At 34.8% G+C, this 23,881-nt stretch overlaps 1 protein-coding gene across 1 annotated transcript in view; it reads right to left on the bottom strand.

Moving 5' to 3' along the window:
• LOC112045120 (uncharacterized) overlaps positions 1-22,933 on the bottom strand; it is a 48,100-nt gene extending 25,167 nt beyond the window's left edge. Inside the window, exon 1 of the mRNA XM_024081201.2 lies at positions 22,501-22,933. Coding sequence (XP_023936969.1) covers positions 22,501-22,531 — 31 coding nt within the window. The 5' untranslated portion in view covers positions 22,532-22,933. The remainder of the gene's footprint in view (positions 1-22,500) is intronic.
• Positions 22,934-23,881: the final 948 nt, after the last annotated feature.

The following is a 23,881-nucleotide window of genomic DNA, read 5'->3' as shown; positions in this document are numbered from 1 at the left end:
ACTACTGGTCTTGTTTGAAAAATTCTTTCAGTGTTAGATAGCCCATTTATTGAGGAAGGCTATAGGCTATATATTATCACGCTAAGACCAATAGGAGCGGAGCAGCAATAAATAATGTTTCAAAATCGGGCATTTTTTTTCCTACGTGCGCTGCGTAAACGGTTAAAGAATCGCAAAAATCATGTATGACAGAATTTTTCCCCTTTAAAAGTTCTAAAAAACGTCTGCGACGTTTCCAGCGGGATTTGTGAAAAGCTGAAATCGCTGACGAAGTCGCGAGCGTCACAATATCACTGATGCAATCTAAGATGGAAACGGGCTTGTTAGGAGTAGGATGAAAATCCACACCCCTTCCGGTTTCTACACGACATCGTACCGGAACACTAAATCGCTTGCGGTACGTCCATGCCGGTAGGGTGGTAAACTTATCTTATGTTTCACTTGGCACATTAAGATATTTACCACACCAGGGGCCTTAGCTATTTACTAGACAAAGAGCCTTCATTCCCAGACTATGGCCATTTTTATGAAAGGTTATAAAGTTTGTCAGGTCATGCTCCCACAATAGATAAGGTAGACAACGATTAAGTTTGGAGCGTGGTGGTTATGGGACGAAACTGATTCCAAAGTTTCCAGACTATATATCTTCCAAGTATATCAAGCGTAGTTTTTAACCGATTTCAAAATTTCTTAGCGAAACGTATAACCGATTTGTATTTTTTTATAAACTGTTTAATTTTGTTAGCATTGGTTAATTAGTCAATTGCGAATAAAATGTACCTATTCGTAATAAACTGTGCACTAAACTTTAAGAATGTTACTTTCAAAATACCCACTTCAAATTCTAATTGAGCACTAAAAGTGAAACTTCTTTGACATAATTTGATAGAATTCTCTATCTAATTTTTTGTTTGTGCAATGTATTCGGAAAGTTGATTATTTTGATAAAAATGCATCGTTTAGTTCTAGTAGTGTTGTACTGGACTAAAAAGACTAAATTGTAGAGTGATTGTACGCTATACCAGCGGTTCCCGAATTCTTTTGACTTCGGAACCCTTTTTGTTTCACCATTTTTCGGCGGAACCCTAGCTTAAGAAAGAAGTAAACTAAAGACGGAAATACTCTTACGTCTCGTGGCGTGTCTGTTTCCTACATGGTATCATGGAATTTTGAAAAAACAAGTTAATTGAAAAATTTTAATAAAAAAAATTCAACCGACTTCCAATTCAAAAATTAACCTAAACTAAAAAGCAAACAATAAAATCTTACCTATGTGCTACCTTCTGATCAGTTTGAAGGCGGTGTCCTTCCTTCTGATCAGTTTGAAGGTCAACATACATACAGCCGAACGTAGAACCTCCTCCTTTTTGGAAGTCGGTTAAAAATGAATAATATTACGTCAATCAATATTATCACAAGAGAAACTATTTACAATACGGAAATCTTGAATTTTCGCGGAACCCCTGAGGGCCTCGGAATCTCAGGGTTCCGCGAAACACCTTTTGGGAACCACTGCGCTATACTACCAAGGAGCTTTGGCAACAAACTATAAATGTGCTATGGCCAGGCCACATCTTGGTGATAATAATAATTTATGAATTTATTAATTTACTCTTGTGTGTGTATTTACAAAAAGACATTCATTACAAATTCATATCGTAACTTCGACTTTTAAAGAAAATATTTATCAGTATAATAATATCTAAATATACGTACAGGATGGACGTAGTACTAATAAATATAATAGGCTATATTTTATCCCCGTATTCCCACGGCAATAGGAACTTTGTGGGTAAAACCGCAAGGTTTTACTACTATGAGATATTTTCTCAGACCAATTATAGAAGGACCTGTATCGCACTCATAGTCACGAACAAAATTGTCTGTCGTTTTCTGAGGAAAACGAGCTTAGATTTGATATATATCTTATACTAAACTAGAAGTTTTTGCCAGTTTTTTACACAATTCAATTAAACAAAAAGGTATTTTTACGGAGCTCTTTAACCGACGAACACGATTACAACTATTTAACATCGATTCTATAGAGACAGCTTTTATAATCGCATTAGATCGTTGATCATATACTTTGACAGACAAGTAACGTCTAGCGAGGCAGGTCCTATACAATAATTGGTCTGAGGATATTTTTTAGTCGTAGGTAACCGGCAAAGGCCGCGGCCGCAATTTTGTATTCTGTACTCGTACATGTATAGGAAATTTACACTGGCGTTCTCTTTGAATAAAACAAAACCCGTGAAACAGAAGCTAGAGAAATTAGATTTTTAGTTATATCATTTCAAATTTTAAAACTTCAATACTATTTATCTTATCAATTTCATTGTCTATGGTTATTCAAAGATCATATTCAATCATCTTATCTCATAAGCAAGTAGATTTGGAGCTTTGTCCCACTACGATACTTATAAGTGGGTTGGCGGGTGTAGCGTGATAATATTTTGATTCTGTAACGACACTATCAGATGTAAATGATAACTACCAAGCGGTATCGACGGCTTATGGCAGGCGTCCACATATCCGCATCGTACGTATCGGACGCATCGCATTAAACGGATTTTTAATTTTACGTTAGATTCGTGCAATCCGTGGATCAGTGGACGCACTTGTACGACTCTCTATAAAAATAATACTATAATCCGTTTGATGCGACTTCCGATACGTACGATGCGGATCTGTGGACAACCAAGGCATATCGAAAAAAATGGACATGTTCAAGATTTAAAGGTACCACCTATGTTTCTAAATAAAACAAAAATTTAAGAAAATAAGTTTTTTTTTTCCTAAGATTTAAAGCAAAATGTGAGCAACACATGTATTTAAAAAAAAATAAACTATCGAGAAAAGTTTTCATAACGAAGATAACACTATATATAACTTTAAAATATCATTTACCCAAATATCAGGCTCCTAACTTTTCCAGAATCTGAGATCCAGAACCATTTCTAACTACCAAATTACATATTGCACATTCTTAACTCCTGGAATGAAAAATTTGAATGTAGAAAGCCCCAATGTTTCATAGCTCAATCTAAAACTTGAAACCCGAATTGGACCAACTTTAAGTATATTTCTATGGTAATACCTTGATTTCTCCCTTGTCTATTTGTTCGTCCGTTTGTCTCTTGACTCCCTGCGTCCTCCATATGCCACGAATATTCCATTTTCAGTTCATACAAAACTCATTGTTTATCTGTCCCATTTACGTGGCGTCCAGGGCGTAATCAAAGTGACACATCGCGAATTAAAAAGTTAAGTTGTTTTTTAAATAAATTCAAATTAAGAATGTCTTTGAATTTCTCCTCGTTCTTTTTTAGCACTCGTTCAAAAATTTAATTGCACTAACGTTAAAATCGCATCACTTCTTGGCTAAACACTAAACTTTCTTTCTAATTTTAATTGAGACGATTAACTTTATTATTTTTATCCTTCAAAAAAAAGTTTGATTTTTAAATTGAAGTAGGCAAATATTATTACTTGTTTAATTATTTAATTGCATTTATTTTTTAGTTACAGAAGAAAAAAAGTGGATTTTCAAATTCAAATTTAGAATCTTTCGAATTCACTGATAACTTCGCTTGATATTACTTCGATCACTGTAAAATTAGGCTTTGTATTTTGAAAATTATTTAGTAAAATATTGTTTCTCTCGAATAGGACTTCCGCAGCTCTATGGTTATTGTTTTTTTTTTCAGTTACCGAACGCAAAGTGCATTAAGCCAAAACGTCCGTCATTTGTTTAAACTTAGAAGGTACTGACGGAGCATCATCGTTCCTACCCTTGCGTAAAAGAGACAAGTAGTAGACAGTAGCGTGTGTTAGAAAGGGATAGATATGTTTAACTTTTCACGGTTTTCACGAAAAACATTGGCGGTTTGGAGGGAAACATTGACCAATGGGGCGGAACCCTTTTTGAGGTATTATTATTTATATACGTAGGTAATAGTATCTTTCATTTACGTATACTGAACGTAATGCAGAGGGCGATATTATTTTTAAACATTTTTGGGTTTTTGGGCCTGACTTCTCCCCCAATCATGTATGATTCTTTGGATATGACCCGTTGTATTGAGAATTACCGGACGTTCGCGATTTCTTTCGCGCCAAGTTTTTCACAAATCCCACGGGAACCAAAATAAGACAAATTGCAATTTTATTTATAGATACGTATTGATAAGAGAATAGAGAGTGCTGTGAACTTTATTTCCTGAGTTGATTAATTTCAAACTGATACTGTCGCTCTGACTGAATTTAATTTAAACATTAATTATTATCATTCGAAAATCGAAACACTGCGTTGTCGACCTTAAGATTCGCTGGATGCCGGTGGTTAAGGATCGTGATGTTAGGAAGTCCTGTAGTGGGTGTCTATCATCTGATATCATATCAGACCAAGGATGTCCACTGCAGGATGATGATCTTCAAGATCATCATCATCATCATCATTATCAGCCGATGGACGTCCACTGCTGGACTTAGACCTCTTGCATGGACTTCCAAACACAACGGTCTCGAGCCGCCAGCATCCAGCGGATGATGATAATAAGGATTTGTTTTGGTCTGTTTAAAAATTATTTTTCTACTGTATACCTCCAGTCTCCATTTGACAAGGAAAGAGACAAAAGGAGTGTAACACGACCAACTTCTCAACTCCGGGCTGATAATTTTTACTGAGAATTTATCGAAAGGAAAGGTCATTATTTCATAGCCCGTCCCAGGATTCAGAACCCAAGATCTTGTGATCCATAGCCACATAGACTAACCACTGGACCAACGAGGCAATCAGTTCAAAATTATTATTAACTAGCGGACGCCCGCGACTTCGCATGGAATTTAGTTTTTCACAAATCCCGCGGGAACTATGGATTTTTTCGGGATGAAAAGTAGGCTATGTATTAATCCAGAGTAAAATCTATTTCCATTCCAAATTTCAGCCAAATCGCTTCAGTAGCCGCAGCGTAAAAGAGCAACAAGACACACTAAGGGCCTGTACACAACCACGTTTTTTAAACGCGCCGTTGACGCGCGTTTTAAAAACGTGCGTCGACTTTTATCCTATACAGAGCAGTTTGTATTAATACACACGCGCGTTAGCATCGCGTTTGTATCGCTACAAAAAAAGCGTCCAGAACGCGTTTAAATAGCGTTGTCCACAGGCCCTTACGTACAAACTTTCGCCTATAAAATATTAGTGTGATCATAGACAGGTGGGATAGCAGCCAAGCGCAAACTCGAATCAATAAAGGGCATTAATTTTCGGAAATTCGGTTAAAAAGCATAAGAGCATATCAAATCGCGCACCTTGTCCGCATGTGCTGTACCGTTTGCGATGCAATCGCGCGTGAAATGCAGTCGTCGTCAGGTGGCGATCGCGCGATCATGTGTGACTTAGGGACAGACAGACCAACGGTTTGATTATATGATCAATAGGCTAGTTGACGCTTTTTTTTAATGAACTTAAATTGTTCATTATTATCATTCTACTAGATTGAAAAAAATATCATATTTTTTTGAGAGACAGAGGGTGACTAGCTTTAGGAGAAAATAAGCTCAATTTCATATATATATATGTTATAGTCCGTCCCAAGTTTTTTTCTTAAATCTCTGCGTTTGTGAAGTCTGCCAAAACGCATTGGGCCAACGTGGTGGACTGTTGGCCTAACCCCTCTCATTCTGAGAGGAAACTCGAGCTCAGCAGTGAGCCGAATATGGGTTGATAATGATGATAAGTCCGTCCCAAGACTTGAACACTTAGGATATAGGATGATACTAATATTAATAAGTAAGGTTGTGGTATTGTAGGTGGTAACTGGACCCGGACTGGACTGGACTAGTTCTTTACCACTAAAAGCCACGTTATTTGTGAGTGTCATAGGCTATATTTTATCCCCATTTTTTTTACGGGAACGGGAACTACGCGGGTGAAACCGTGTGGCCTCGGCGTTCCGATCGTGCCCGATTTCATCACCTGATACTCGTAGCAAAGCTAGAAGGGTAGTATAGAGAATTCCCAATTTTCATGTAAAATGTTTTTCACATAGCATGGGTACGGTGACAGTCGGTTGTATGACGTTCATAATACGTACTAATATCGTGAATAAGAGTCTCTCGCATAATAACTGTCACTCGCACCATTCTACATGAAACGAATTGTAGAGATTTCTTGTTAGGATATTTAGTAGGATACATTTTCTGTGACAAACAAAAATAAAAAATAAAATGTTCTTAATACAATATTTAATCGAGGCTTCTTAAAACACAAAGTAAAATGTACCTATTCTTAAAAATAAGAATAACTTGATTATTATAATCAAATATACCGATAATCAAAAAACTAAATAAAACATAAAGAGGTTAATTAATACTACCTATTTGGGATTTGTTTGTAGGACGAATACAGGACCTGCAGGCGGTTTAAAAGGAATCTTCTTTATGTGCGTCAAAGTTACAGTTTACGTGTATAAATAAATCCCAAACTACCCCCAAAATTAACGATATCGAATACACCTGCGTGATGTATTAACGGCAGCGGGGGAGTCCCACGGGGGTGTTACCACACCCCAGCGATCGGGGGCAACCTTTGACCGGCAAACAGTTTAGCGTGATTACTGCTTTGAATAAACTAATTTGTTCCTTCTTTAGGTATTTTATTATTAACAGGTAACTTTTAATCAATTACATATAACAGTACTACATTATTTTACCATAAAATACTCATCTTTGTATTAACTTCGAGTTTTTACTGTTTGGTTTTTTTCTTAAAACATCCCTTAAACAACAAGCCAATATTAATAAAATAAAATGATCCATTTTTGAGTTATAGTGAGAAAGCAAATTTCTAGGTAAATGAGTTGGAAACTTTTCTGGTCTACCTAACAGAAAGAACCAATCCTTTTTTTTAAATTCCGTTTTTAGGGTTCCGTACCTAGAAAGAAACGAAACCCTTTATTTCGGAAATGCTATCAAGTTGAAATTTAAACCGTATAGTCAGGTCTACGGTCCCATGAAGTTGTGAGAAGCTTCTACGTTTAAGTAAAAGAGATACGACAGCTGTTTCATCAAAAAACGCATATTTTGACACTCTCAAGAGAATCAAAACTCATGGGGTCCTTCCCAATGACCTAGTACTATGAAATTTGGCAAATAATTTCGTTATAGACCACAAATACAACAAAAATTCTCAAAACTATACATTTGTAAAGAAACCTTAAAAATAGGGTGTCTGAAATTCGACAAAAACTGCGCATAATGCGCAATGAATGCGCAAATGCGTATAATGATCGTATGTACAGAACCCTCGGTGGGCGAGTCCAACTAGCACTTGTCTGGTTGTTTTAACGGTTCCTTGACAGAGATTTCAGCTGATGATTTCAGTCTAAGATAGTTGCCGGCTAACTTGGATAAGGTCCAAGATTTACCTCCTACATTGTAAAAGGAAATTATTTCCTGTAAAATTACAGGCAATTGCCCAAACACAACTTAAAACATTATGAATAATTCGATACTTATGCTTCAAAATAACTTTAATACAACGACTTCAATGGGGATGATGACTATTTATTTTATTTTTATTTTTTATTTTTATTTCTTAGGGATAGTTAACATTTACATATTATTTCCTAAATATAAAAGTAAACGTAAAAATAGTTTAAACATGTAAACAACGATACTATCCACGAATACACATACAAAAATAATGGCGTCACAAAATACACAAACAAATCAATTACAAAAAAAAAAAAAAAACAAACAAACATAAATCTATCTCTGACTAGGTTTGAATATATTGATTTTTATGATACATTCGGGTAAATAAGGTCAATGTTAACTCATTTATACATAAAAAGCAAAGATTGTCTGGATATTTGCAAAATAAATAAGATTATAAAATTTCAAAATCTATTAAAAATCTTTTATTGTAATTAGATGAAAATTCATACAGTTTTAGCTTCCTTACATTAAATGTGACATTTTTTAATATTTGAACTATAAACATAAACGCAGAAATAACAAAGATATTAGTAATTTTGTTTTAACGGCCATACAAATCTAACGATCATTAATTGCCGACGGCTTGTTATATCTACTGTGCCGACGACGTCATAAGTTCGTACCAAAATGGTATGAGGCGTTTTTCAGGGATCCGCGGCAGCGCCGCAAATCTTATTCTTTAAATCCCTGTAGCTCCGAAAGTAATGATCGCAGATACCCTGTTACTTTTACAAATTTGCTTTACTATTAACATACTCTTAATTTATATACAATTTAAAAAGCTGTCATCATCCCTATTTACTAAGTAAAAATGTCACAAAAGCTTGCTGTTGTATGAACAAATGAACCCCTATTAAGGAAATATGCTACAAATCTGTTAATGTTTTGACTATCACCATTTCACACGACCTCTGTAACGCGTGAATCCGGGGCACTTTAATTAATTAACCTGTTCAATTGAAATTACTGTTTTTTTAAAAACTACATTTAGTCATTTTATTTTGGACGCATTAATGGGACTTTTACAAATCTATAGGGGCTTTTACTATCCTAAGAGACCGCTCGATTAGAGCTGAATTTCGGAAAATTCTTTCTTAGCGTATAGTTACCTGACCTGGTAGGTGGAATTTTTCCAATTTAGTACAATTTGCACGTATAGTGCCTATATATATACCCTAGTTAAAAGCCTTGTGCACGCCTCTGCTGACCGTTCCTAAGTGCACTCCTCGAAATATATTTTGTACATTACGGTTATGATTAAAGTTAATTTACCTAAGTGTTACATATCATACTATACCTAGAATACCTGAATGTAATCTACACCCTATTCTGTCTTCAAAACTTTCGTACGTTAATTAAATTTGGACAGCAAAAGGGCCTTAATTTTGGGTATTTTCGGATATAAAATGCAAATTCTCGTAATCAATACACGACATCGGGGACTGCGTCGTCACGCGGGTCACGAGACGGTTGCCATGGCGACGGGGCGTTGGTTCGATTCCCGGGTTAAACGCGAATTTAAAATAGCCACAGCAAGCTATGGGAAGTACGTATCATATAGATGTGGTCAGCATTGAATGGTGCAGTGGTGACTTGCGCCAAAGTTTAAAAACAAAAACGTTTTTTTTTATTTTTATAACTTAGCCCATGACTACAGTCTCACCTAATGGACCCGCTTCCATCTTAGATTACATCATCACTAAGCAATCTAAGATGGAAGAACTAGTTAGGATTTTGGATAAAAATCCACACGCCTTTCGGTTTTTAGACGATATCGTACCGGAACGCTAAATTGCTTGACGGTACGTCCTTGCCACATAGGGTAGGGTGGCAACTAGCCACGGCTGAAGCCTCCCACCAGACCACAACCAATTAACAAAACCTTAATCAGTCCAGCCGGGGATCGAACCCAGGACCTTCGTTTTGTAAATCCACTGCGCATACCACTGCGCCACGGAGGTCATCGAAAAACACAAGAAAGTAATAGAAGAAACATTATACCTACGCAATATACTTGGCATATTAAGATATTTACTAAACGAGCCTTCATTCCCAGACTATAGCCATTTTATGAAAGCTTAAAGTTTGTCAGGTCGTGCTCCTGCAATAGATTTATACAGTAGGCAACGATGAAGTTTGGAGCGTGGTGGTTTTGGGACGAAACAGGTTTCAAAGGTCCCATTCCCAGACCATTTATCTTCCAAAATACAGCTTAGTTTTTGCGAATGATTTGCTTAAACGCCCGAGATTTACGCTTATTCTTTGACCGTATTTCTGAAAGGATCAAATTCAAAATTTTAAGGTTCAATTTTGAATAGTTTAATTCATTTTTAATTAATTTTTTTTTTAGTAAAGTAAACATATCATGTTGAAATTTTAAATTATATCTGAAACGCATTTAGGAAAGGCGCCTTGGGAAAAAAACACATTTAATAATATTTATTGTTTGTTTAATAAAAGAATAAAAGAAAAAAAAGGATATAAAAGAATATCGAAAACCAAGTTCAAGATAAATAATACCTATTTAATATGTCTATTTGACATGCTAATGATCATCATTAATAAGGTAATTAGGTATAAGTAGGAAAAACCTTTAGTTTTCTATAGCTTGCATCAACAAAGGTTAAACAGAAAGACCACTTTCAAGGCTACAAAACATACCACAAAATATTATATATATGTAGACAAATATTGATCAAACAATAAACAACCTGTACATAAATAAGGGCGGTGCTTCCTACCGCAGTGGGGTGGAATCGACCAATGGGAGGGTTGTAATTCAAATTGCGAACGCGTGCCGATGCGTCACCCGTGTGAAATGTCAAAATTGACGTATCATCAAAACAAAAACATTTATGTAAATGGTGTTCTTAATTATTAAAAGTATAAAATATATTTTGAATAATTATCTTTTTTTTAAAATGCCTTCAAAATTCTACCGGAGTAGGTGTTGGTTACCTACAATCCCGTCAATGAAATATGATGCTGCGGTAGGGTTATAACACTTGTGTTGACGTAAGCACATTGTACGACAATTGATTGTCTAGCGAGTTTCCGTTTATCGTTCGCAAAGTGGCGTTCTGTTATATGCAACACTTTTTCCCTTTAAAATCACGCGAATTATCTACTAACTACATCATAGAGAAGTGTTAATATAACTCCAAAAGTGATGACACTTCGAATATTTTAAGTAATCATGAAAATAATAATAATTTGTATATAGTGAGCTTACTATTTAATTCTATAGTAAATTTATTATGTGGGGTTGAACTAAGATAACATATAGTAGCATTATTACGAGATGTCTACTTTACTTTTGCCCGCAATATCACCGTCTATATAGGAGAACTAGCTAACGCCGCGCGGTTTCACCCGCGTGGTTCCTGTTCCCGTAGGAATACGGGGATAATAAATAACATTGAAAGAATTTTTGAAATCGGACCACTAATTTCTGAGATTAGCGCGTTCAAACAAACAAACTCTTCAGCTTTATAATATCAGTATAGATAGGTCTCTGACTGACTACTTCTTATTAACTACGAATATTAAAAACAAAGTACGTACCTATATTATAAAAACACTCTGTATAAAACGAAAAATACTCACAACACGCAGTCAAACCCTAAACATAGTTTCGAATCCAGTATATTGTAACAATACGCTCTATCGCTTCACAAAATATCCAATGCTTTTTCAACATAATTCAGTTACTCACCTCGACGTTTACACTACGCAATGAATATGAAACATTTTTTTTCAGTTCTACTCGATGTATTGCACACGATACGATATATATGAAGTAGTAGAAATCCTTGTGTTAGAATCCGTCCATGAAAATACTTCCGCAATGCTAAAGGGTATGGTTTTCGACGAATTCACAAGCACGTGGGGAACCTAGGTACTTAGATGAAACCTGAGGCAATTTAGGAAAATATAAAATCCTAAATTGTCTCTAGCTAGGAATTGCACCTATGCAGGCTAATTCACTATCTTTGACGTATGCTAGTTGACATATACGAAATTGAGATTTTATGTAACGAATGTCATCCGGTGCTTACTGGTGGATAGCATACAGTGTACAGTACTAATATTTTATAGAGGTAGGAATTGATTGTTGGTTTGTATGTTTTGTATAGGCTCTGGAACTACTGAACCGATTTGAAAATTTTTTCACTGTTGGGGAGCTAGCTACACACAATCCCTGAGTGCTATAGGCTATATTTTATCCCTGTATTCCTACTGGGAACGGGAACCACGCGGGTGAAACCGCGCGGCGTCTGCTAGTAAATAATAAATGACATTTTGTCAATACATTTGATGTTTATTTTAATACGTTAATAATGACCAAAATAGTGAATAGGTCAGCAGGAGCTCTCTATTGAAAAGCACACCATTACCAACTGCCTCTGTGGTGTTCGCGGTGGAATTACAAGAGGTCCTGGGTTTGATACACGGCTGGGCCGATTGAGGTTATCTTAATTGATCCAGGTCTGGCTGACTGAAACAGAAATAAGTGTGGATTTTTTCCCTTCGCTTCCATCTTACATTGCATCATCACTTACCGTCAGGTGAGATTGCAGTCAAGGATTAACTTATAGAAAATAAAAAAATAAATAAAAAACTGCGCTAGAAAGGTCGGCAAAATTGTATAGTAAACTGATGGAAATATAATTGTTTCTTGGTAAACTCATGGCATTCATACAGAAAACCTTCAAACTAGCCTCCCATTGTCGTCACCACTGTAACTATAGACCTAACGGAGCGATTAATTAATATTTCTATGATCGATTGATTTTTTTAATTATTTGTGTCAAGTTACTACTACATAAGTACAACTCGATGCCTTGAAATCGTTGGTAAAAAATAAAGGTTGAGTACAGTACAACATTCAATGTAATTTTTATTTCATCGTGAAGTATTCTACATATTTTAATTAGACTTTTAAGAATAATGTATGCTTCTGAAACTTACTGAAAATTTCGTATTTTTGAAAAATGGTATTCGTTAAAATCAGTGTTCTTATTTTCAATTAACTTTTCGTTCTCTATCTCCAAAGATGTTAGCTAATTAAAGAGTCTGTCATCTATTCATCAAATTACAATGTCGTTAATTAGAACTGAAAAAGTTTTACAAATAAAAATACCTACTTACAAAAAAGTTAAACACGATTTCACGAAAATTTGGAATAATATAATAATATTGAAAACAAAAACTTTATACCATATTATAATTCACTTATTATATCAGTCAAACTGTAATATTTAAATCAAAGCATAGTAAGCTGATTATAAAACGGAAAATCTTCCTTTATAAATATAAAATAACTCTAAAACCTGAATAGAAGATAATAATAAAAACAAATCTACATCACTATACAGTTTTTACCAAAGTTTTTTTACTGAAACAGACAAAAGATGCAGGCAAAGAATGCATTTGACCTTTAGCTGCGTCCGAGACAAATCGCAACCTCGCTCTAACAAGTTGGTTAAATATAACAATGAAGTCTATAGTTTTAGTTGTGGCATTCAAAGCGCTCTGAACCTTTGTGTTACAATTTTAAAATTATTTTTTATTTATAATGCTAGCCACAAACGGTCAATTATTCTCATGTTTCTGTAGCACCCACGACTATAATTGATCGTGTGTTGGTCACTGCGTACATGACTTGTATAGTATGCCGCATGGGTACTGCCGTTTGCTTTTCAGAAACGTGAGAATAATTGACCGTCAATGGTGACCTTAAAAGATAAATTGAAAATGTACTTATGATATATTTTATTAAATTAATTTATTTTAAACCCACGAAACTTACGTGAATTATTATCAAAATCCCGCGGTAACCTTGGATTTTCCAGGGATAAAAAGTAGCCTATGTTCTTCTCCAAGACCCAATTTATCTCTAAGCCAAAATTCACCGATATCAGTGAAGCTGTTTAGTCATTAAATGGTATTAAGATGATTTTGGTATTTATTATGGTATGAAAATATGGATTGTAAACGTCACATATTCTTTACTGCAATTGATTTCATGCCAGCTCTTCTCAGTTATCTTGTCTTCTTTCCGACCGGTGGTAGAGTCACTACTTACCGATGCTTGACATTTCAAAAATGTGTGTACTAAAACTTTCAAAAAAAACCTACTTGAAATAATATATGGTTTGATTTTGATGTCACATAGAACCGTGGCGCATTTTGACGGCCTCCGTGGCGCGGTATTCACGGTGGATTTAAAAAACGGGATCCTGGGTTCGATCCCCGGCTGGGCCGATTGAGATTTTCTTGAATGGTCCAGATCTGACTAGTGGGAGGCTCGGCCGTGGCTAGTTAACAACCTACCGGCAAAGACGTACCGCTAAGCGATTTAGCGTTACGGTACGATTGCGTGTAGAAACCGAAAACGGTGTGGATTTTCGTCCTCCTCCTAACGAGTTAGCCAGTTTCCATCTTAGACTGCGTCATCACTTACCATCAGGTGAGATGGTAGTCAAGGGCTAACTTGTAAAGAATAAAAAAAAGAACCATCACCGACGCCTTTTTTGAGAAAATCTTGAAAGAAAAACTCCTTTGCTGTTCTGTCCCGGGTTACCTTGGTCCTTAAAAGTCAAGTTTTAACCATTGGATCAAAGAGTTACTCAATCAAAGAAAAGAACGCTCAATAGATATGTCTACGTAACTTTCCAAATACCATTTAAAAATCAAGCATATTTCACATGAAAAGGCGTGGAAAATTGATACAGACGTTTATTTTCAAAACCTGTTTTACATTACGTTATATGCACAGGTGTTAGAAATACAAAGGGCAACGCAAGTTTTGATTAACCAATTCGATTATCAACCCTATTGCTTAAACAATAAAGTTCAAGTTGAAAGAGTATTGGCATAACTTTATATGCAACAATTTTCCTCTCCGCGCCATTGTCTAGATTTTTTTAGTCGTGGGAAAAACACTATTAATTGTTTGTTGGGTAAGTTAAATTACAAACGCATAGTATGTTTTGTCTCTTTTCTATGTACGGTTTAGATGTGGCTGTCCTTTTCTAGCGTTTAGGTGATGTGACCCAGGTTTGGTGCTGTACCTATTGGAAGACTAGACCTTATGCTTAGCGCAGGTGAAGGAGAGGATATTTGGTGCTTAGACCCTTAGATAATTATTTGATTCTATGATGATCCAAGGGCGTGCATGATGCTTTCAAATTATTAATAATTTAATATTATTATTGCTATTGTGAATTTCAAATTTTTCGAAGGAAAAAAGTACAATACTTTATAGATAACTTGAATCCATCAGCCTCCATATTCTGTACAGTTTCAGCGTTGTGACATCGTTCGTTTCCATGGAAACTTCGTTGATACTGCCGTATTAATTTTGACATCCCATACGAATAAAGTTCAAATTCGAATAAGATTTAAATTCGTCGACGAGTGTAAAATAGCGGAATAGCACCCCAGGATGTGCGATCTTTAGCTGGATATGATAACCATTGGGCCAAAGAGGTAGTTCTTACAGATGATCATTCAAGTTTAATTTAGACTTCAGCAATCAAAATAAATCTGAACAAATTTTAACGAAATTCTCACAGTCACAACATACTTAATCCAGTCACGAAATGACAAGACTATCAAGAGACTTCTCACATGAAATCGAGGAAAATATCTGTTTTGTGGATACGAGATCACATACCTGATATGCAATAAATACATTATTAATTTATAACATACACTCGCTATTATAATATATACTATTTTTGATCGAATCACAGCAACGATGATTGACAGGCAGAAATAAGCAATGTGGTATTAGTTCTTTGTACAAGTTCTCTCCTATAGATACGACTCTCTCATATTACTCAAAACTCGAGGCACGTCTCTACAAGGAATCAGGTTCAAGTCAAACGGAACCAGTTACAGATCAGTGATGTTCTTATTACAGGGTCCTCTATTATCGATAGAGAATACAAGAATTCAAAATATCATTGGTTGAATAAACGTAATGTAAAAGAAGGACAAACAACCAAAAATCAATCTAACTCTCAAAGAGTCTTAATGTATTCTTTCTCATTAAAAAAATATTTTTGATTGATTTATGATACAATAAAATAAAGCTGTGATAGCCCAGTGGATATGACCTCTGCCTCCGATTCCGGAGGGTGTGGGTTCGAATCCGGTCCGGGGCATGCACCTCCAACTTTTCAGTTGTGTGCATTTTAAGAAATTAAATATCACACGTCTCAATCGGTGAAGGAAAAACATCGTGAGGAAACCTGCATACCAGAGATTTTTACATAATTCTCTGCGTGTGTGAAGTCTGCCAATCAGCATTGGGCCAGCGAGGTGTACTATTGGCCTAAACGCTCTCATTCTGAGAGGAGACTCGAGCTCAGCAGTGAGCCAAATATGGGTTGATAATGATGATGAATGATGAAAATAAAACGAAATAAATTTGTATTTACCTCGATTCAATGATTTATTCATTGTAGCAAGCCCTTAAAGTCTACTTTTACATAATATCTAGAACGTGTGTTTAATAGAATGTCGTGAGCACGATCTACATAACTGGGTTAAAAACATGAACCATGAAACGTAACTTCGATACGGTGATATGTTCATTAAGTAGTTAGTTAACAGTAATTATGTGGTAAAACACGACTATTTTAGGTTAGACTCTATTAAAATATCGGGAAATCGATAACGCATGTCCTTCGCCCGATTATAATGTAAAGTTACTATCGTACTATAAAGTGTCTAAACGTAAGTAAAATCCGGCCGCTCAGAGATTGCGTTTCTGTCAAGTCGTGATCAAATGAGACAAACATATTCAATTACAATTATTTCGTTATATTGTGTCATAACTACAAAGACAAACAGTTGGCATAACATTGAAACAACGCAGTTCTACAACCTTGTACGCCAGTTCGTAGTTATATCGCCCATTCGATCACAAACTGTCAAAAACGCAATCTCTGAGCAACCGGACTTTAGTTAACACAATAACGGGTATACGTACGTACCACCACATCAGAAATTGGAGTATTTTTCATACTTTATGCACATTATGAATAATGACAAACTACTTATGGGAAAGCAATTTAAATTAGGTATATTTTTAACTGCCTTATTTATCCTATTATATGTATAATATTGGTGCTGGGAGGAAAACTAAAGAGCGACACGCGAAATGTTTCCAAAATCTAAAGTTTAAATTAAATAATTTATTATATCTAATAGAATTTTTCTCTAATCTATGGCATGGTCCATGACGTATACAGTGTATAAGTGTTATTTTGTTTTATCTTTTTTTAGGCTAAGGGAGTAACTTTGTCCGTTAGCTTAAATTAAATTGGGAATTTTGATATCCTCAAAACACAATGAGGATATCAAGCAGGTTGCAGGGAGCCGCTGGATGCTGGCGGCTCGAGGCCGTTGTGCTTGGAGGTCCATGCAAGAGGCATATGTCCAGCAATGGACGTTTATATCTGATAAGGTAACTTTAGAATTATAATTAGGTAATGGCAATGAAAACCTGCTAAAACTCAAACAGTCGTCCGCTAGTAATTAATGTATTAAATTGAAATGAATAAAATCCCAAACTTCCTGTCGAAATAGGTTAGCGTTTATCGATACGCAATCCGTGTCCTTCATCGCGCAACCCTACGTGTTGACATGCCCTTACCAATTGGTATATCGAAATAGAGCGGGCAGCTCGATGCGCACCGGATAGCCGCATTACTGATAACTTGATAACAGTCCATTGTGCGTCCATCTGGCGTATTAGCGTAATGCCCACACTTCCCTTCACAGCGCCGGACAACTGATTCACAATTGATGCACGACGCAAGACAAAGATATACACGACTAGCGAACGCCCGCGGCTTCGTCCGCGTGGAATTTAGTTTTTCACAAATCCCTCGGGAACCATAGATTTTTTCGGGATAAAAAGTAGCCTATGTTTAAAATTTATTTCCATTTCAAATTTCAGCCAAATCGCTTCAATAGTAGCGGCGTTAAAGAGTAACAAAGATCCATACATCCATACAAACTTTCGCATTTATAATATTATAAGTAGGACTAGCAAATGCCCCCTGGTTTCACCCGCTTAGTTCCTGTTACCATGGCAATTTCGAGACAAAATATAGCCTGTGACACTCGCAAATATGGCTTTCTATTGGGTAAAGGATTTTCAAAATCGGTTCAACACATCCCCTTACAAACTTTACCTCTTTATAATATTAGTTTCTACTTAATCAGATTTTAGTTTTGCAATTTACCTCTTACAATATTTTAGTTTTACAATTTACCTCTTACAATATTAAATAACAGCAAACGCCTCGCGGTTTCATCCCCGTAGTTCTCGTTCCCGGGAATAATCGACTCTTACAAATAACGTGACTTTCTATTAATAAAATAATTTTCAAAATCGCTTCAGTAGATCAAGAGATTACCCCCTTCAACCTTAGTTCCTCAAAAACCTACCTATTTATAGTATTAGTAAAGAAGTATAGATTAAAAACACGAACACGGTGATCCAAAACAGGTATGTCGCAGTGAAGGAAGGAGATCGCAATAATTTTGCAACTCACGGACGACATTTCTATAGGATGCCAGACCGGTTTTGCTTCTAGACTTGGAGTATTTTACTAGTAACGAGCAAAAGTTATAAGGCTTTTAAAATACGATTTTGAAACAGTTAACTTACAGGTATTCGGTAATCTATAAACATAAGTTAACTAAGAATATAAGATACAGGGCTTTTGGTACCCTCGTAACTTTAATACTTATTAATATCACCATTATCTAATAATATTATTACCTGACGTTTTGAAAGTGCTGGTAAATTAAGCCTAATTGAAATAAATAAATTTTGTCTTTGACTGTACAGTGTACAATACCTACTTAAATAAAAAATGTCTTTGGTCAAAGTGAGTGAACTTCATTTTATTGATGCCTCAACGGCTCCCCAGACTCAGATTATCCGGTCCAAGGTTCAATTTCGAAGAAGTCGCAGACGTCCGCTATTTAGAAACAAAAATAGCTAAAATAAACTAAATGTACAACAACAACAAGCAAAGATCCAAATGAGTTTAATATTAACATTTTTTGCAAACTGGTTTCTTTACCTTCATCTGTACTTTATGATATCTAAGGAATTCCCATTAATTTGAACAGAAAACATTACCGAGTAATCTTCTCACTTTTTATTGATTTGCGTCACATTTTCCTGTTACTAGTATTTATTATTTTTGTTTTCATTAGAAACAGTTTGTTAAGATCGTTGTATTTACCTGCTTACGAGTATCTAAAGTGTTTTTCTATAGCATGGGTACAGTGACAGTTCGTTTCACTCTTGAAAGTTTGCCGCGATTCACGACTTTTATTGATTTGCGTCACATTTTCCTGTTACTAGTATTTATTATTTTTATTTTTGTTTTCATCAGAAGCAGTTTGTTAAGATCATAGTATTTACCTGCTTAAGAGTATCTTAAGTGTTTTTCTATAGCATGGGTATAGTGACAGTTCGTTTCACTCTTGAAAGTTTTCCGCGCTTCACGATAATAGTACGTATTATGAACGTCATAAGGCAACTGTCACCGTACCCATGCTATCTGAAAAACACTTTACGTTCTTGAATGTTACTATATCGAATATAATTATTCAAATATGTTTGTTTTTAACAACCACACTTCCTATTTTACATTCGGCGTTACGGTAGAGATGTGCTCTAGCGATTATCATAAATCGATAAATTTGTTGTATGTTTATCTATACTAATATTATAAAGTGGTAAAGTTTGTGAGTTTGAATGAGTTTGTGTGTTTATGATGTTGAGGGGATAATTAGTGGATCTACTTATCATCATAATTATCAGCCGATGGACGTCCACTGCTGGACATAAGCCTCTTGCATGGATTACAAAAACTACGGTTTCGAGCCGCCAGTATCCAGCGGCTCCCTGCAGCTCGCTTAATATCCTCGGTCCACCTAGTGGGGGGTCGACCAACACTAGGATTTCCGGTGCGGGGAGGCCATTCTAGCGACTAGAATCGAACTATGTGGCCTGTCCATTGCCACTTCAGCTCCGTGGCTCGCTGAGCTATGTCAGTGAATTTGGTTTGTCTGCGGATCTCCTCATTTCTGATTCGATCATGCAGAGAAACTCCAAGCATATGTACTAAACTGATTTAAATTTTTTACTAATAGAAACCAAAATAATAGTTATCTGTGAGTGTCTGCGGAAACGCAGAATTTAGATCTTTACAGCTTTCATGTCTTATCCACTGAATCAAGTTAACAATAAAAATTTTGAATTTTATGTTATTCACATTCAAAATTTAAATGAAATAAAGTTCTTGCTGGAACAAACTTTATTAATTTACAAACCTACTTAATATTGCTTAAGCGGTCTGTCTTTAAGCAGATGTTGGTTGATGTGCATAATTCAATGAAGTACATTAAGGTGATTGTATAGGGATCCGAAATACAATACAAGGATTTCAATATTTTTCTAGATTATATTTTAATATTACTGTATTATTCTCTATTAATCTACCTGTACTATGAGCACAGAAGAAATTTTTGATTAAAATAAAATCCGTACGGGGATTAAATATACCCTATGTTCCGAATAATGTAGCATTCCTTTAGTGAAAGAATTTTTCGTGAAGAAAATCGGCTCAGTAGTTTTGAGTTTATTCATTACATACAAATACAATAAATCTTTCCTCTTTATAAAATTTTTAAAAATATAGATTAATAATGGTCGTAAACGATAACAATCGAATAACTATAGTAAAACTAGATAGATTAAACTATATTTTACTACTCTAAAAAGTCTTTTATTCTCTGTGAGTAATATAGAAGCCAGAATAGCATTTGAAAAGACACTAAAACGGTATTTACGAAGTGACTGGCCTGAGGCATTTACCCAATCATAAGACAGTTTATGCTGGATTATTAATAGTCAAGTGTCGTTTGATGGTAATGAAGCCTGTTTCAAATTGCATATCTACGTACCTACCTACTTAACAGTTTAGATATGCTACGCTGCGTTAATTCAGCGAATGGGAAAAAAGGTTGTAATGTTCATAACCGGGTTATTATTAGTAGTACTTTTATTTTTATCCAAAATAAGTTATTTTTTGTTTTTATATAAACTAGAGTCTCCCAATTTTTTTTTATAGTAAATAGTTTTATCCTACTTTTTTGACATGACATTACATATTTTTTTCAACGCTTCAATTAATAAAAAACCTGTGCTAGAACTAAGATATATGATAAATCTTCACAGGTTTCGTTGGTTTTTATTGGTTACAATCGGAGAGCTATAAAAGACTATGATTCTAATTGAAACGTAAAAACGTATAAAGTTTTGTAAAAACAACTAATATCGCATTTTTTGCAAGATCATGTTTTTACTTGTGTAATCTTTGTATTCTAAGAACACAACTGATTTTAATTACCTTTATGGATTTTCATTGATTTTACTAAAGAAGATAGAGCGCATGGAATAAGGATACCTTAACATCTGAAAAAATACCTAACTAAAGATATTCCTTAAGTTTTAATAACGACAAATATGTCTAACATGTACCTATCTACTTATATAAATAATCTATGATTGCAATTTTATAATTGACTGTGGTATCAGATTGAATAGTAAGGCTTTACCGGGAAAATGTTTGCATTTTAAAAGCCAAGTGCCTTACATCACCAAAATATAGCATTAGCGATTACACCAGATAATAACTTAGAATTTTCATTTTCGTACTTTATGAATCGTCTAATTGTTGCGTGTTTTTCAAATTGAAACATTTTTTTCATTTTTTTCAAGTTAAAGATGTTACAATATCTAGACACTAAATAAGGTTTTTTTTTTATTTTTTAGGATAACTTTCTACAGTTTATACAAAAATATTCGCTCAACTTTATATCACAACGTAGTTAATTTGTTTTTATGACCTCATTGATATTTAGCGTGTTAGTAAAGTAAACAAAGCGGTTCAGAAAGCTGGCGTATAATATTTACATATGAGACAAAAGATCGTGAGAAATGACCTTATCTCGACAAATAGATAGAACATCTCGAGCCTTACTCATTTTTAGTTCAACGTTAGCAACGAGTGCTTTGTTATGTTAAGTTGTGATAGTTTACCATAATGATGAACAAAATTAGGCTTTTTAGGGTTGACCTAATGGGGTTTCAATAATATATTATTAAAACGTAAATGTGCTAATACAAATAGGCACTGGTAGTTTCTTGTATTTATTAGATTTCCGTACCTCAAAAAAATAACTAAACTAAAAAGTAATCTTTTTAAATATATTTTTAGTAACTGTTAGAATAGTTATCGAAATATGACGAAGAATAATTTGTAAGGAAACTTCGGTGAGCAAATCCGACTTGCACCTGTCTGGTTTTTTTTCTAAGCTTACTCTATATTTCGATCAACCTTTCTAAAACATGTACAGTACCAATAGACTAATGTCCTTATTCATAGCCAGTATATCGTACCTCACTGTCAATTGTCATTGAAATCGGATCAGAGGTTCCCTTGTTACAATAACGACTGAAAAACATTGTTTATAAATAGCCAAACGTACGCGTTTAGTGTCTTTTATTATTATATTTTTAGCGACCCATTGTATTTGGGTGACATATTAAACATTATTTTAAAGGTTTATCAATAATTGTCAGCCAATCTTTAATTATTTTTAACTTATAATTTATAAGTTAAAAATAATTAGGTTAAAAATAATTAGGAAACATATTCAGGTAATTTTACAATGATAGCGTTCAATGATCAATTTTGAAATGTCGATATAAAATATTTTTACAGTGCCACAACACTATAAAATGCGTTCATTATGAATTTTTATAGGTAAATTATAAATATATTTTTAATGAGTTTTTTTATTATTTTATAGTATTTATAAAATAAAATAGAAAATAACATGTGTTATTAAAATTAAGTACGTAAAAGCAATTAAAAAGTAACTTACTCAGGGGTGACAAATCCGAAATCAAATCCATTTTCCACAAAGCACAAGTGCTTTTGATTTCACTTTGAATGGGTGTTTCAACCTGTCACCCATTTCTCACTATTTTGTATTACAATCCATATTACACACGCACATTATACCGCAATATAAAGAGATTTGGTCATATTTTTTCCGCGATTACCACTTATAATACGAGATACTGACTGTCTAACAGATTTGCTCACTCGTCCCTATTATCCAATTTTTCAATATAAACCATGAGTTAACGGCCACAAAACGCACTTTCCACACCAAATTCAGCTGTACAATAGGTATTTCACACACCAATATCACTGTTTTGTGGTAAAATTAGCACTATAACAAAATATTGTGCCACTAAAAAGCTCGCGGTACAAAACACGGGCGAAACGTCATCCTACCAAACAGGTTTTGTTTTTTTTCTCGCCGCGGATCTGACCACGTGACTGATTTATCTACGTAGTTCCGTGAACCACCGCTAGGTGGAGCTCTAAGTAAATCAATGCCGTAGATCTCTGCCGCGGCGGGAAAACTAATTGGATTTGCGTTGATAACTTTTTGCGTGTAACTAACCGTTGAGAAATTTATTAATCGTGAATTCCTTTACTTAGTTTTTTTTTTTATTTTATGTTGATTAGAATTATACAACGACGCTTCGAAGTGTGTATATCATGAGAATGATAAAGTTGTTTTTTATTAATTTAAAAGAAAATCTATAATGACCTTGACATTTTAATATTTTCTTCCAGTGTGATTTTTTGTAGTTAATTTATACGGGTATTCCGTAATCAACTATAGTTATACAATAACAGTGATATTTCGTTATTCGAACATATTGATCTATTGGGTGGGTATTTAACATGCAAAATGCCCAAATACTAGCGGACGCCCGTGACTTTGTTCGCGTGGATATTACTTTTTCACAAATCCCTCGGGATCCATGGATTTTTCGGGATAAAAGTAGCCTATGTGTTAATCTAGACTATAATCTATCTCTACTTCACATTTCAAGCGATTCGGTTCAGTAGCTGAGGCGTGAAAGAGTAACAAACACACATACCATCAAAATCGTAAGGTTTTCGTAAATCTCGTGAATCCAAGGATTTTTTGGGATAAGAAGTAGCCTATGTGTTAATTCAGAGTAAAATCTATATCCATTCCAAATTTCAGCCAAATCGCTTCTGTAGTTGCGGCGTTAAAGAGTAACAAACATCGAAACATACATCCAAACATCCATACAAACTTTTAAGTTTATATAATTAGTAGGATAGTTTATGAAACAAACTTTATTATTTTTAATTAATAAGGTTACATTGCCTCCTTGGTTCAGTGAACCCTTGAAAAATGCTACCTATCTTCCAAA

Source organism: Bicyclus anynana, chromosome 8 (assembly GCF_947172395.1).
Source record: "Bicyclus anynana chromosome 8, ilBicAnyn1.1, whole genome shotgun sequence".
Classification (NCBI taxonomy): Eukaryota; Metazoa; Arthropoda; class Insecta; order Lepidoptera; family Nymphalidae; genus Bicyclus; species Bicyclus anynana.
Note: the sequence above shows the minus strand (reverse complement) of the source record. Positions and strands in the feature narration are given on the sequence as shown.